Source organism: Apaloderma vittatum, unplaced genomic scaffold, assembly GCF_000703405.1.
Source record: "Apaloderma vittatum isolate BGI_N311 unplaced genomic scaffold, ASM70340v1 scaffold14261, whole genome shotgun sequence".
Lineage (NCBI taxonomy): Eukaryota > Metazoa > Chordata > Aves > Trogoniformes > Trogonidae > Apaloderma > Apaloderma vittatum.
The window spans coordinates 10132-25320 of NW_009700884.1; the positions used below are offsets into that span (position 1 = coordinate 10132).

General features: G+C 36.9%; 1 protein-coding gene across 1 annotated transcript; it reads right to left on the minus strand.

Moving 5' to 3' along the window:
• Window positions 1-1485: 1485 nt before the first annotated feature.
• SPIN1 (spindlin 1) lies at window positions 1486-14569 on the minus strand. The gene is made up of 4 exons (XM_009878934.1): window positions 14522-14569; window positions 9037-9290; window positions 7825-8058; window positions 1486-5256 (listed from the first exon to the last, which is right to left on the minus strand). The coding sequence occupies exons 1-4, from the start codon at window positions 14545-14547 to the stop codon at window positions 5057-5059; spliced, it is 714 nt and encodes a 237-aa protein (XP_009877236.1). The 5' UTR covers window positions 14548-14569; the 3' UTR covers window positions 1486-5056.
• Between the last annotated feature and the right edge of the window lie 620 nt (window positions 14570-15189).

Consider the following 15189-nt stretch of genomic DNA (forward strand, 5'->3'; position numbering starts at 1 on the left):
GAATTTCCATGTATTACACCAATTTTTTGCAAGCCACAATGCTATGAATCTTCTCCCACAGACATAACTAGCCTTGTAATATCAAGTTAAACACCAGGATTACAGTGTTTGGATTTACAGCATTGGAAAGTATTGCCTATCCTAGGTGTAATTATTTTTTTTTCTCCTCCGTAAAACCTAATACACTGTGTATACTGAACATCGTCTTTGTTAGTCTTACTCTCATTCTTTTGGAATGCACTCATATTTTCAGCTCATGATCAGCAGATATTGGGTCCTCTTTTTTTTTCCTTCTGAAGCAAGAGTAGATAGCTCTTCTAATTTACTTTTTAATAAAACTGCACAAAAACTCCACTTTTTCATTTTATTCTTTCTATCTGCCAGCTTCTGAACAGACAACACACTAAGCTTCACTAACAGAAGGGAATTAAGTCTCAGGCAGAATGAATGTCCTTTAAAGGCTGAAAACAGAATGAGTGAACAAAGTTGGAGATGAGAGAACATACCTGTAGTTTCCTTGACCTACTCTTATCTCTCCTTTTAGATCTTGATTGTAACTTGCAGCAGCTCTTCTTCCAAAATATCCTTCCTAAAAACAATGGAGTCCACTGAAGTAATGAGTAGCTCAACTGCTTACAGCATGAAAAGTAAAAACAAATAATTTCAAAGTAAGCAATTCACTGAACAGAACAAACTTACTTCCTTCTGAAAATATAGCCTGTTCATATGCACAAGCAAGAACCTGTCAGATGTGAAAATCTGAGTACAGTAGTACTTAGAGTACAGTAGTATTACAGCTGTAGCTCCAGCTAGGATTCCCACCCCAATTCTCCTAAGTCTATGGGACATCACTTCAAAGCATTGTAATTTGAACTGCTTGTAAATGAGCTCATAAATAACCAGCTTTTTAGGGGCAGTTTCATTATTGTAGTAATAGAGAACAAATATATCTATTTTTTTAAGGCTCCTTCCTATTCTGTGAAAAGAGGTGCTACAAAACCGAGGCTGGTTTATCAGCTGCAATACAGAACATTGCCAGGCATTAGTCATAAAATGTTAGTTATTTTTAAATGTAATTTAATGTAGCAAGCTCGCACAGATTAACATCTGTTTTCTGGATATGATACTCCACAATAGGGTACAATAAAGAACGACAGGAAGTGCAGCGGCTTGAGTATCCATCCCAGCCACACATTGGCATGCTCCAAGATCTTCAGTTACCTATCTAATGAGTGTTCGGTAAAGTACAACGCAAGCAGTATGCTTTACCTTAACCAAGTTCCATCTTATCAGCATTTATACTTACTTGGAAAAAAGAATACAGATTTGGCATTGCAAGCAAACTTACTTTATAGGGCAAGTATTATACCAGCATATATGGCTCAGCATTAAAATAATAAATCCTTTTTAATTAGAAAACTGAAGAATATGCCTCTTTATAATCACATCACTACATTTTGCTCATGAGAACAAAGTTTACAGTCGTAAGTTGCACATAAAGGGTTTATTTTAAATGTTTTAAGGATAGAGTTACATCATAATTATAAAAATTACTTACAGAATTAAGTAACAGATTTAAAGTGTTTATACTTCTAAATGCAGAGAACAGGGAACTGTCTACATTGTTCAAAATAAAATAAAAATAATAAAACCAAGTTCTAAGGATGAAGTCATTACCTAATTTTAAAATGTGAACACGAAGACCTTTGAACTATACACATACCAAGAACCATCCAAATTGCACTAATGATGTAAAATACAAAAAGCACAGCATTTTCAAGGAACCAGAAACTGTTTTTAGGATAATTCTTTTCCCTGAAGTGACTAGTCAATTCTATCTGTATATAAAGCCTCCATTTTTTAATAATTCACTTAAAGAAGGCTTCTACTTGTTGCAATAAAAAGGGCTTTCCCCAGTCTACTCCAACATACTTTAAGGTTTGGCACTCAAAAGAAAGAAGAGAAATGTAGTGTTTTCCTAATAAATTGTGACTTTATTTTTTTTCTCTAACAGAGTACATGGTCCCTTCAAATGCTGTATGACACATACAATTGGAAAATTACCTTCTGTTGGCACTATGCTCATCTCACCGGTGCATTTAATCCTACTAACAACCATTAAAACAGCACAATAAGCAAATTCACAAAAAACTGAACACAAAATAAAAAGAGAACAAAACAAAAACCTAAACATTTTAACATGCAACTTTAGTTTGTTACATTGAATGTTCTAACCCTCTAAGCATGCAAAAAAGGATGGTCTGCATTTGAATTTGTTTTTTTCCCCCTTTTAGAAAGTTTTACATGGCAGCCTGACGTCACACACACGCACACACACAATATAGAACAATACTACAGCAGGTAAATGTGAAAGGCAAATAACTTTTATACAAAGATCCATGGCTTGTGCTATCACAAGTCCTATGTGATTTTGGAAAGTAATGTTGAACCCCTATAAAAAGGAACCAACATTTAGTTACCAGGGTAACGCAAGCACTGCATGCAGATCTGAAACATGAGCCTAAAACAAAGCCCAAAGCAGATGGGCAGGGAGTGGAATTAGTCTCAAGCCTCAAAAAGGTGGTTTAAGCTATCAGTAATAAAAAGAAGGGAGAACAACAAAAGAAAAATAAAAGAAAAAAAAGATGGAAAGAAACAGAAGAAATACCTACTCAACAGACAATGGGGACATCTAAAAACAACCATAGAATTTAGAGTTTATAGATTATACTGTAATTGGCAGAACGTGGTGTATTCAAGAGGCTTGCAGAAAACCCACAAATGCAAGCCTAACATTAAAAATGTTCCAGTAGACCTAAACCTCAGATATTTCAAAACAAACCTTGTATTCCTCAGATACATAGCCCAAAGCTCAGTGTACTAGGTTATTCACCTATCTTGTGTGTAATCAATACACTCACTCATTCTTGTGCCACAAATATCAACTTGGGCTCATGGAGCCAGGCTCAGCTTTGAGATTTACATGCAGGACTCTTAAGAGTCAATAGAAAACACATAACAGATCTGCAGGATGAAAACACTGTGTTGCAAATCTGCTCACTTTGTTCAAAACACGAGGAACATTTACGACTTGGGTACTTAGTGCGTAAGGACTGCATCAAGAAGCTATTCACTGAAAGACGACAGCCTGCCTTTGGTTGCCCATGATGAAATACTGGACATAATGCGATAGAGTAGCAATGGACAAAGAATTAAGGTATCATATTTATATGGAGAGTATTTATTACCATTCAACAGCATAATGAGGCACAAGCCTTAAGGCTAAAATATTAAATCAGGCAAAGAAATGGACAGAAAGGGGCTTAAACCACTGAGTCTTCAATATCAAGAATACCCACAGTAGAGGTCATCCGGACCTCTGATCTCTGATTGACAGCACCTCTCCTGCATCCTTCCACTAATGGCATATGGTTGGATATCAGAGTGTTTGTTCCTTCCATCAACAGTGTTGACTGTCTTCACACACTATTTTCTGTGAAGTAGTTCTTTGAAACTCGCAGAGCTCTGCCTTAATATAACATGACAATTTTGTTGCTGTGCTGATCGTTGTTGCAATTCTGATTCTTTTAAAAACTGCCACACTTAAAAGACTCTAATTTTCATTTATGACTATCTCGCAAGATTAAAACCGTGAAAGGATTTTGCTGTTGTGGGCTGCTATTTACATCCACAATCTAATGCAGATGACTGAACCACTGAGACTGCCTATAGCTTCCATTAGATAGTACACAACTGGCATGCAGAACTCTAGTGTTCGTAGAATTAAATTCACGTTAACAGCATACCTCAAAGCAAATACAATGTACACCACAAAAGGCAATTAACAGGTTTAAGCTGTAGATTTGTCCGGACACTCCTTATGCGGGAAAGCCAGAAAAAGAATGAATTGGGAAGATGCCTTCTTGAATCAAAAGGGTTAAAACCAAACCAAAACCAAACTAACAAAGGAATGCAACAGACTGAGCAGAAGGCAACAAATGCTTCTAGTTCTCTAAAGTAAGTTCTCAATGTAAAAGGACACCACCTCCCATCCCCTGGCATGAGACTGTATTTACCATGTAAAATATTAACTACTGTTAGGCTTCTAAGTCCACACACAAACATTCAGGTTGCTAGGTTTTGATATTAAATGAGAGACTACTGATTGCCAATGCGTAGTCTAAAGTCTTCTGAAATAGCACACATACCGTTAAAGTTGTGGCACCAAGCACTTGGGTTTCGCTAGAAGTGTGTATAACAAACCAAGGAAGAAGTACAACATTTAGGATTGAAGGCAGCCTTGTTGCATGTATTTTACTGGTTCCTACAGCTTTTAAATATGGGCCATTAACCTGCATTTTCTAATTAACTGGTTATACAGATTAAATACATTTTTATACTTTAAAGCCTTTTCACTGAAAGGTGCAAGAGTCAAAACTGGATAACCTACTGCCTTGTGACTAGCAAAAATGCACAAGTATTTCCATGTACTGCACGTTTGTAAAAAGCTAAATTTGAAATAAAGTGTAGAAACACAGCAGATTGATGTTACTCGGGTTAGGCACTCCTCAATGCTGCACAAACTGTTTAAACCTTTCAGAAAAGTCACCTCTGTCCCAACCCTGAAAAAAAGGACTGCCAGTAGCCAAGAAATTAAATTTAATGTTACAAAACAAGGCATTTCAAAATATCAAACTACACTTGCATGTGGCAGTTGAACGAGTGCAAGGTTGAAGAAAAAGTTAAAATCTATGAAAAAATTTAGATTAATGATTACAATACTAGATCAACTTTACACAGCTTGAATTTGCAGCTGTTCCTTGCTTTTAACTCCCTCCTGCCCAAATATATTGATTTCCTTCAAGAAAAGGAGTTCCCTTACACAAAATGTGTCACGTTTCTTTATATTACTCAGAACGAAACAGTTTTGCTGGCAGAGATTGTGGGTTCGCAGGGACATTTAAGCTTTCATTAAACTGGAAAGCAGTCAAGTCTTTGTGTCTACAAATTTTACATTTAGTAGTTCCACAAATTTGGCAAAAGTTCATGATGATGTCTAAGATGTCTTCACCAAATCGTAGACATAAATATGGAAATCATCATCAAACTTGATGAAATAGACAGATGGTTTGGCTTCAACTTGATGAATGACCATGCCAGTCCTTTTAGAGCCATCTTCTTTGGCATATTCCACTTGTTTGCCTACCAGGCTGTCCACAACTTCACCTGGTTCCCGTTCTGCAGGAGGTGAATCATCTGTAATACAAAAGCAGTGTACTTCAGTAGACGTTAATGGAACTTTTCAATATGGAAGACAACTCCAGAGTCCTGAACCCAGCTGGCAACCAAATACCACACAGCCCCTAGCTCACCTTCCCTCATCCGAAGGGATGGAGAAAATACTACTGCTACTACTACCAGAAATAACAGAATACGTAAACAAGGGATACACAGTGCAACTGCTTACCACCCACTGACCAATGCCCAGCCCATTCCTGGCTACGGATCCTGGAGGAGGAAAGAAAATCCCTCAGCTGCAATCCTGGAAGAGCCCCAGCTTCCCAGCCCACCCTCATCTATACACTGAGCATGACACTATACAAGACGTAATATTCCACTGGCAAATTCTGGTAGGTTGCTCTGGCCATACTCCCTCTCAGCTTCTCATGAACCTCCACATCAGCAAGACATGGGAAGTTGAAAAATCTTTGATTTCCTAGCAACAACTAAAAACATCAGTATATTATCAACACTCTTCTTGTAACAATTCCCACAGTGAATTTAAAACACAGCACTATTCTAGCTACTAAAAGGAAAAAATAGCTCTATCTCACTCAAAACCAGGACAGTTGTCTTTGAAACTCACAAGAAACAACCGGAAGTTTTAAATACAGAGTATGTAGAAAAGCAGCTTTTTTCAGACCCAACAAGTGCCATGCTTCTAAGAAAACAGTTGCAGAAAATTTTTCAATACTGTCTTCAGTTTTACTAAGACAAAAACAGCACTTTGATTGGTAAGAGAAGTAAATCTTTTGACATGAAGGTTTATGCACGAGTTATAGAAAATGTCTGTGGATAATTAAATTTAAGCCACTAGGAGAAAAAGGCACTGAGTCTTCTTAGCAGAAAGGCAGCCAAACTAAACCTCCCTCTTCCCACACAAAGTATTCAAAGTTTCAGTGCATGTATATAATTTAAACATTCACATCCAGGGAAGGTAGCAAATACTTAGAAATGTTTTGGAAACAGGTAAGCAGTAGCTAGTATTGTGCTGAACACGGAGCAAGAAGTGCACTAAAACCACTTCATTCTTAAACTGAAAGAAAGCATGCAAGTTCCTTCCCTACCCCAATCCCAGAGGCCAAAGAAAGCATAGCGGTCTTAAAATACATTCTAAGTTAAGACAAAGAACAAATTATTTCAAGGTTCAAATCAGGAAAAGCTTGCTTTGTTCTTTAGGAAGACAAATGTCCCTTTTTTTCCCATTAACATTTGTGGCTCACAAGCAGCAGGTACATTGCTTTTTGATAAGAGTGGGAGGAGGAAAAAGTCTAACCACAAATTATTATTGCAGACATTATGCAAATTAGTGTCATGTGTTTATTCAGCCAAAAGACTTATCAGTGCTAGATCTGAAGGAAGACAGTCTCAACAAGTGGATCATAACTAATACTTAATGTAAAGCACTACGTAGCTAGCCACTACAGTTACTCAGTTATTAATTTTCTTTCAAGCCCAGATTGCCTCTGTCAGAAAACTGTGTTTTAGTACATAGGAGAAATAAAACCAAAGTATTCCTTAAAAGCTTATTCCCCCTTTTTTTTTCCTACTGGCTATCCAAATCTCTTAAGCAACACCAATTCTGTGAAAATCCTTCTAAATTAATAGAAAAGTCCCAATGACTTTCACTTCAAAAAGGGAGGTCTCTATGTTTAGCCCATATCTGGCAGCTGCTCAATCACCCAGTGCCCCCTCTCCAGCGAAAAAGGAAGACGGGGGAAAAGGCAAGGAGACCCAGAGGTTGAAATGAGAAGAACAGCTTTAATGAAACATATCATGAGAATGACATTAAATCGTATGGGATACAGCTGTGAGCCAGCTTGGGTCAGCTGCCCTAGTTTTTTGCCCCTCTCAGCTTAAGCTCCTTGCTGACTCAAAACCACTCATAGTCTGCACAGCATGGGTGGCCTGTGATTCTATCCCAGCAAAACGAGGACAGGAGGAAAAAATATCCCTCCTAATCTGCTGAAATATTTTTCTTGTTAGCATATTGCAACATGTTAAAGAAAATGAATTTTCTAAAGACTAGTAGTTCTTTCCCCCAAGAAACTACTCAAAAGTTTTTCATACTGAAGAATCCTACTCCAACAAAATCAATCTGACTGTATTAGTTGGTCCTAAAATATCTGAATTGCTTCAGAAACACAAATCAAGAACAAGCTCAACAAGCTGTGATACTCCTGTAAGAACAGAACAGTGGAAAACTTCCAGTTTGTCAGTTTCTATTAAAAAAAGAAAAAAAAATCTATGTATAAACTCTTCCACCATAGTATGCACATATTTTCAGGTGAATTAGGAATAATCATGGACAATGCTTTCCCTGCATAAATCACTACCGATAAAAGTAAAATACTTCAGTAGTTAACACACATGTTCTTTGTTGTGCTATAACCCTTGTTAGCTGTGATACTTTAAAAACCCGAAAATTAAAGGGAGAAACAAGCAAGATCTTTGTTTGTCAACTCTCCTATATGTAAATAAAACAAAGCCAAACATTAAAATAAAAAGCTGCCACTTTCTAGAAGAAAACACTGGCCTACTTACTCGAATCAGGCATAATACGAAGGTCACCTTCTTTATAATCATCTAAGAGCTGGTACATGTACAAGACAGGATCTTTCTCGTAGGTGATATAAAACCATGTGTTCATAATAGGAGCTCGAGCCAAAACCATCCCCCTCCATTCATCTTTCGAGCCATCCTCTGTCTCAAACATATGTTCCACAGCTTTACCAATCATTGTGTCAGCCAGGTGTGCATCACTAATTCGAGATGAAGCTGAAAAGACATCATTTCATAGGTGACTCAAAAGCACAGATACATCTTTTTGAAAAATAATCTTTACCCTGATTAATAAAAAAAATTTAATTAAACTTAGTCAATTCATATACTAAATGAATACTGTCCTTTCCAAAAAGTTTACTACTGAAGAACTGCAGAACTTCAGAATGTTGTTAAAGTAACAATATATCATCACACCCCTTACAATTAATCAATCATAATGCAAGGTAAAGGGAGATCATTTGAGGAGAGAGCAGAAAAGACTCTGTACTTCACCTAGACACCGTACAGGGAGGGGGGCTGGGAGGGGAGAAGAAGAAGAACATAGGGCAGTCACAGAACAATTTTAGGAAGCTACTGATGAAACTTTGGGGTTTCGTTTCCCCCTAATGCCACTCCACAGATTGGTACTGACTGCTTGGTAGTCAGAAGAAGCAACAACTTAACTCTTTATAAACTAGTAATTACTTGAGTAAACATCAAACTCTGCACTTTGAAAACCCTGCATTTTAACAATCCACTGCCAAAACTGCCTTTGTTACTAAACAAGTTATTTCACTTAGAAAATGCCCTTTCTGCCATTATTAACAGTACTTAGTGGGAAAAATGTGACATTGTTACTGTAAAACACACAGAACAGCACAGCCAAGATGACTTAAACTTTTAGCAAAAATGTCAATGTTAACTTTACTATGGTTCTTAGGGATAAGATTCTAACCAAAAACTACAGAATGTACCACACACTACTTAAGATGGCACTGCACTCGTTGGTATCATCAAATCCTTGGGGAAATAAGAAAATTTAAATAGAGCATTTAGATTACCTGCCATGTGACAAGAATAAAAATGACTAGTAACATTTAAATCATCAGATGTTAACTCTGGGGGAAGTCTGGAGAGATTGGTGGCAAATATTTAATACTAAATATCATCTTACATGGATGTGGACTTGGGAGAAAAACCCAAAACACTTACCAACTCTGTCTGGAAGAACTTCAAGTGCTGAAACTCTTTCATCTTTGTGCAGTTCTAGTCCATACACACAGTCAAATCCATCATACTTTATAAGATAGAGAGAAGGATTAACAGGAACTTGGTCAAGAACTGTGCCCTTCCACTGCGTTACAGGTCCACTCCCTTCTTTCCATCCATGCTGTATTCTGCAGCCTACAATATTTCTTCGTGGCTGAGAAATAGGTTTGCTTGGTCCCACATTGTTTCTATGTTTTCTGTACACAGATACAAACACAATATTAAACAAGTACATACATATTTGAAACTCTACTTTCAGCAAGAGTTGTATGCTTTAGGATGGCAATGTTTTATAACTCAGTGTACCTTATGAAAATCAGAGTATACAGTATATATTACACTGTATAAGAAAAAAAAATACACTGAAAAGTAGTGAAACATTTCTTATGAGCTTTATAAGGTCAATTTCCTAACTGTTGTTTCTAAAAGAGTTTGCTTAAGCCAAAACAACTATTCTAGCCCTTGCTACACTGAATGTCAGAAGTAAAACTCACCTCATCAGGTCTCAAAGCACAAGGTTACCTGGCAGTACTATGACTTTACTAACTGGTTGCTCTCTGTTGAACAGCAAACATGGTTCCTGTCCCAGGAGGAAGAAATCAGTGGAAGCATTACAAATGGCTGACTAGGATTCTTCCACAGTGTTTGTTTTCCCTGACTTCTGTTTTTATCTGAAGGAAATTTAGCTTCCTTCTCCAGTTACAGAGATTTTTGACTCCCAAGTATTTTTAAAGACACACGGTAGCAACAACACTTCTCTAGTATTCCTTTTTAGTATAGCAAATAAAAAATGATATGTAATGGTTATGGCAACAGAAGAGATACTCGTTAATGTGGAGAACAGATAATACACTTTTTTGTCTTTCCTCTATTTTCACTGAAGTTGCATGGAAATCCCCTTTGGTGAGTAACAGTTGTTCTGATCAACAGTCATGTAAGCTATTTGACAGCTTCAAGTTACAAGTTTTGTTCTACCCAGCTACTAAACCCACAAATTGCCCATTTTGAATACAAATAGGAGAAACTAAGGAGCGTGACAGTGTGTTGGAGATAAGGAATGAAGATTATAACTATTTTAGTATGTTACAATGCACATATTCCTAAAAAGGTTATTTAGAAGGTTGCCTGATCAAGATCTTCATGACTGTCAACCAGTTGTATAATAAATTTTTTGGTTATTACATACAGCACACTTCACTTAAATGGCAGTAAAATATGCACACCATGCTTAAAATATGCTTAAAAGCAACATCTAGAAGAGAGTAGCAGTTGCAGCAAACAATTCTCTTCCTTAGATTAGAGATAGTGACCAAAGAGAAACGTCTCCAGGAACGATGAATGCTCTCAGAGAAGTCCCTATATGATCCAAAAAAGACAAATAAGAATCATACCACTGAAATCCTAGAAGCAGTCTTTCAGAATAAGGCACTTCCTACACAACACTGGAATGCTTAGTGCTGAAGATGTAATCATAACTACTAAACCCAAGATGTACAATTCCTTCAGCAGCTTGTTGCATCTCCAGATTTTATTCACCACGAAGATCTTAGCAAGGGGTTTGGTCAAATTTCACTAATTTGAGGTTTTCAGCAAGATCAAACTCTAACCTCTTGCTTAAATTAAGAGACATCCTTAAAATTTTATGCAAATTCTAGCTCTTGTTCAAGTATATATTTTTTTTAAAATAATGTAATATTCTCGGTAATAATTTACTATTGCAAAATGAGATCAGAGGTCTGGTTCTTGCATAATACAAATGAGTTTGTTTGCATGTAATTAATTTGTTCTGATGAATCACAGCTCCATTCTAAAGCAGAATAAAACCAAGTGAAGGTAAGTCAAAACAGATTAAACAATGTCAGTTTTAAGCAGTTTATCTATGCTGCTAATAATCTCATTGCTGAAAGAGGTAAAAACACTATTCATATTCAACTTTAGTCAATTTTACTTTCTGCCTATAAAGCATAATCCACTTTAATGTTTAAATGTGAACAAGTAAGCAAAAATCTTCAGGCTTCTTTTAAAAAATATGACATAAAAAGGCTATATAATTGAGTTCAAACTGGTAATTACCTTTAAAATACCTCAGAGAGCAAAATACATTACAAATTTATTAACTAGCCAAGTACCTGCCAAGTGTACTTGCAGTGCAAATTTTTGGTTGAAAGTTATAATACTGAACAGCCCTTCATTCTCATTTGCAGTGGTTCATATTGTGAAAAATGAGGTTTTCATACTAGTAAATTACCAAGGAAAACTGTTGGACCAGGACAAAAACCTATGTCTTGCATCTGAACATGTGGTAAGAAAGCAAGCACAGGTTCCTAACTACCAACAAATAACAGCTATGAATGTACTTCCATGTAAGACAACCAAGTAACCAACTCAAACCTCTCTTCAGCAGCATGTTCCTTCTGTGATACACCAAGCAACACAAATATATGCAACCTTCTATGATGCTATGTTCAGAAAGCCCACCACAATGTTCTCCTTCTATTTCATTAGAATTATCTTCAAAATTCCACAAAGATTTGCTTTTGAAGACTAGATAACAGTTTTCTGTAATGCACAAAACATGGAGCCAGGAAAACCTGACAAAAAGCAAGCCCTGGAAACAGTTCTTGCAACATCAGACACATCCTCATTGTAAACAGTCTTTCAATCTCCAAAAGTTTCAGATCCTCTTCCTTATCTTCAAAGTAAAAAACTGGTAAGCAAAACCTAGTTCTGGGAAAAGGTTTCATTATCAGAACCAGATGTCTTAGAAACTTTTTAAAGACTACACAGGCAGAAAGAAATCTTTCCAGATATTAAAGCTGGGTCTATATGGTCCTCAAACAAACTTATTTTGCAGCTGCTACCAGGGAAACCAATGTAGTGCAGAACTGTACAGGACTGGTAGCAGAAAGATCAACCATTATTTCAGGGTTGTGCTTAAAAAAAAAAACTAGTGTTTATAAAAGGGGATTAGCAACTCTGAATAATCTATTGGGTTTTCCAGGTAGGTTTGGTTGTTGGTGTTCTGTTTTCTGATCATCTCACTTCAAATAAACACTACAGGGTAAAAATAAGGGAAAAAACAGAAGGGTGAAAGAATACCAAGCCCGAGATGTGAAGGCACAACTATGAAAAGCAGGAAGGAAAACTATAAAACAGTAAAAATGCAGTACAGCAGCAATGGTCAGTACAATTTTAAGTCCTCATGGTGCTAATCAGAAAAGTTAGCAAAAACAGGACCCAAGACTTATTACAATTGTGATCTTATTACAGACTATCTTTAATAGCAGAATGGTGATGCAACTGTTGTTATTAACTACTTCTCACAATATGAGAAGTAGTCTATGAGGCACATTAGTAGAGATAAGTTTTAAAGTACTTTCTGTACTCCCTCAAAAGCCATCATTCAGTGGAGAACTTCATCTTCAAATGCTGCAGGAACCAGGATTATGAATTAGGTTAAAGTGATAACAGAATTTCAAAATGTTTAAGTTCACTGGTAGTCAAATTGCAGATATAACTCGTGCCTCCAAATTCCTTGAATTGCCAGCTACAGGAAATGTGAAGAGCCTATGAAGAAAGGATTGTTTTCTACTATTTCTTTTTTTTTTTATGCACCAAGGATAGAAAGAATGAGATCTGGGAGTTTACTGACTGATTTGATAGTAGTGAGGTAAGCTTTACTTTGGCAGAGATCAATACTACCCACTCAGAGAGAACTTGGAATAAAACCTGTCCTATAATCACAGGAACTGTTTCCTAAAGGCTCAACAGGTAACTATCCTTTAGTAAAGAATAACTGAAAAGAAGTGAAAACACATTCACACTGCTCACTCTATCACATCCTCAATTACTGAGTCATGCCCTGTTCATCCTCTTGGCTCCTACCTCTGCCACAAAACTTCTGAAGCTATTTTAAAATTTCCTCAATGGCTTTTGATTGCTAGTAGGCCTGTTCCTCTTTTTCTTTATATGAGGAGTGACTAAGTAAGTGAATCAGTGACAAAATATGCATTACTAACACACAGTCTACCGTAATGGTTCGGAGCAGTATCTGTATATATTATGATACGGTCATTCATATCCTACTAATTTATAGTAAACTACAAATACTACTACTCTGCCTCATTCTCAGAGAAGTCAGTGAGCTCTTGGTTTGGTAACAAAAAACATTACTAAATAATTAATAAACAATTGAACTAGGCTAAATTAACAAAAAACTACGCTAGATGCTTAAGTTAAATGCCTCAAAATCATGTCACGTACAATCAAAACTTCTTAGGTGCCATAAAAGCCTTTATGCTAACAAATTTACAGCCTATTTAGGTATTAGTAAGTGTATATCAACACAACAATACAGACAAATCTAGCCACCCTCAAGTACAAAAGGCAACCCACCTCTGATAGTCTTCCCATCATACACTCCTTTTTCTGAGCGGTTGAAAGAGAACAAGAGAAATTAAGTTTTAACCAACTCTACCTGCCCCTAGACAAATAAATGTTTCTCTTTGCCTTCTACGAAGATAGACAAGAATGGATAAGGATGAGCTGGTAGAAGAGATTAGTTTTAAATCAGGTGTTGTCTCTGGGAAACAGTTAACACTGTTAGCAGTGATTAACTATGTTAATCAGGGAAAATACATCTGCTGAGCAAATGCACCACTACATGACTTCACATTTAAAATAGAACTAGCAACATTTCAGTAAGGAGCACACTTACACAGCTTATCTTTCTCCCACCAGAGATGGAGCCAGATATGGTAACTTGCTGTTTGACACCAAGACCAATCACGCTTAGAACATCACCTCTGTTTTCACACATCTACTCACCGATGTTCAGCCGCTACTACTTAAAAACGTTGCACAGGGAAAAATGCATGCCATGAGTGTGTAGGATAAGCAGGCATCCTTCACACACAAATAGCAGCCTCCTTACAGAAGTACTTCAGTATATTCCTTATTTTAGAAAAGTGAAAAATCCTTTTCAAAACTACAGTTGTATTGCATATAAGATCACATATTCCTAAGATTACTTCCAGACTGGGTTATCAGTAAGCATGCTTTGCAGTTTCTATTGGCCTGGTGACAATGCATGAACTCTCTGCCAGAGAACAAAGATCCTACAGAGCACATGGCTAATTTCTGGCTTGCAGCTCCTCCTCTCTGAATTCCAGAAAGAGCTACCAAATTGTATTCAATGATAATTTCATATTAACAGTTAAAACGATGTTTAAAACTATATTTGTGTGGTATTGTTTCATACTACCCTGCTGAAAAAATTAAAAGTCTGACTCTACAGACATATACAGACTGAATATTATTCCACATGATTTTCAAGAACAAAAAATGAGTGGAACAATAGAGGCACAATTCTAGAACAGTACTTCCAGTTACTGAGAGCTATACTTTAGTAAAAACATTAACAACTTACTTGTGGGAAGTTCTTTTCTTCATCATGCTGGCAGACACTCCTGCATGACCTACAATAAAAATGTTGGAAGTATTGAAAAATAAAGTGTGTATACAATGTCAAAAAAGCCATCTTATACAAAAGTCTTCCTTCTGAATGCCAAAAGGTAAAGAATCCAAACACTTCACGTTATGTCTGGTCAATGAACTGCTACAACGGGAGAAGGCTCTGCAGAGATTGACAGCAGCTACACACTCATGAAGCTGTGGTGGGTTGACCAGGGTTGGAGGCTAAGTGCTCATCAAAGCTGCTCCATCACGCCCCCTTCTCAACTGGACAGAGGAGAGAAAACATAACTCAAGGCCTGTGAGTCAAGATAAGGACAGAGAGATTGCTCACAGTTACTGTCAAGGACAAAATACTTCTGCTGAAGAGTATTAATTTATTATCAATCAAATCAGAGCAGGGTAAAGAGAAAAAAAACCCCACACATGAAAACACCTTCCGCACATACCTCCCTTTTTCCTGTTATCCCAGGTTAGGGCTGGGCTGGCCACTGAGCGCTGACAGATGCTCTCTAACCCCTCTCCTTCCCCAGAATGGGAAGAAAAAGGCAATGAGGCAGAGAGAGAGACTTAGAGATTAGAAAAGAAAACTAAACAGCTTTTATACAGGAGCTGGGTTTAGGA

What these genes read in the sequence shown, in the direction of transcription:
- SPIN1 (XM_009878934.1), bottom strand. Translation starts at nt 14,547, where the DNA reads ATGATGAAGAAAAGAACTTCCCACAA. An exon ending in AAGAAAAGAACTTCCCACAA is followed by an intron (nt 9,291 to 14,521) that starts GTAAGTTGTTAA and finishes ATCTGTGTACAG; the next exon opens with AAAACATAGAAACAATGTGG. An exon ending in TCGTATTATGCCTGATTCGA is followed by an intron (nt 5,257 to 7,824) that starts GTAAGTAGGCCA and finishes TTTGTATTACAG; the next exon opens with ATGATTCACCTCCTGCAGAA.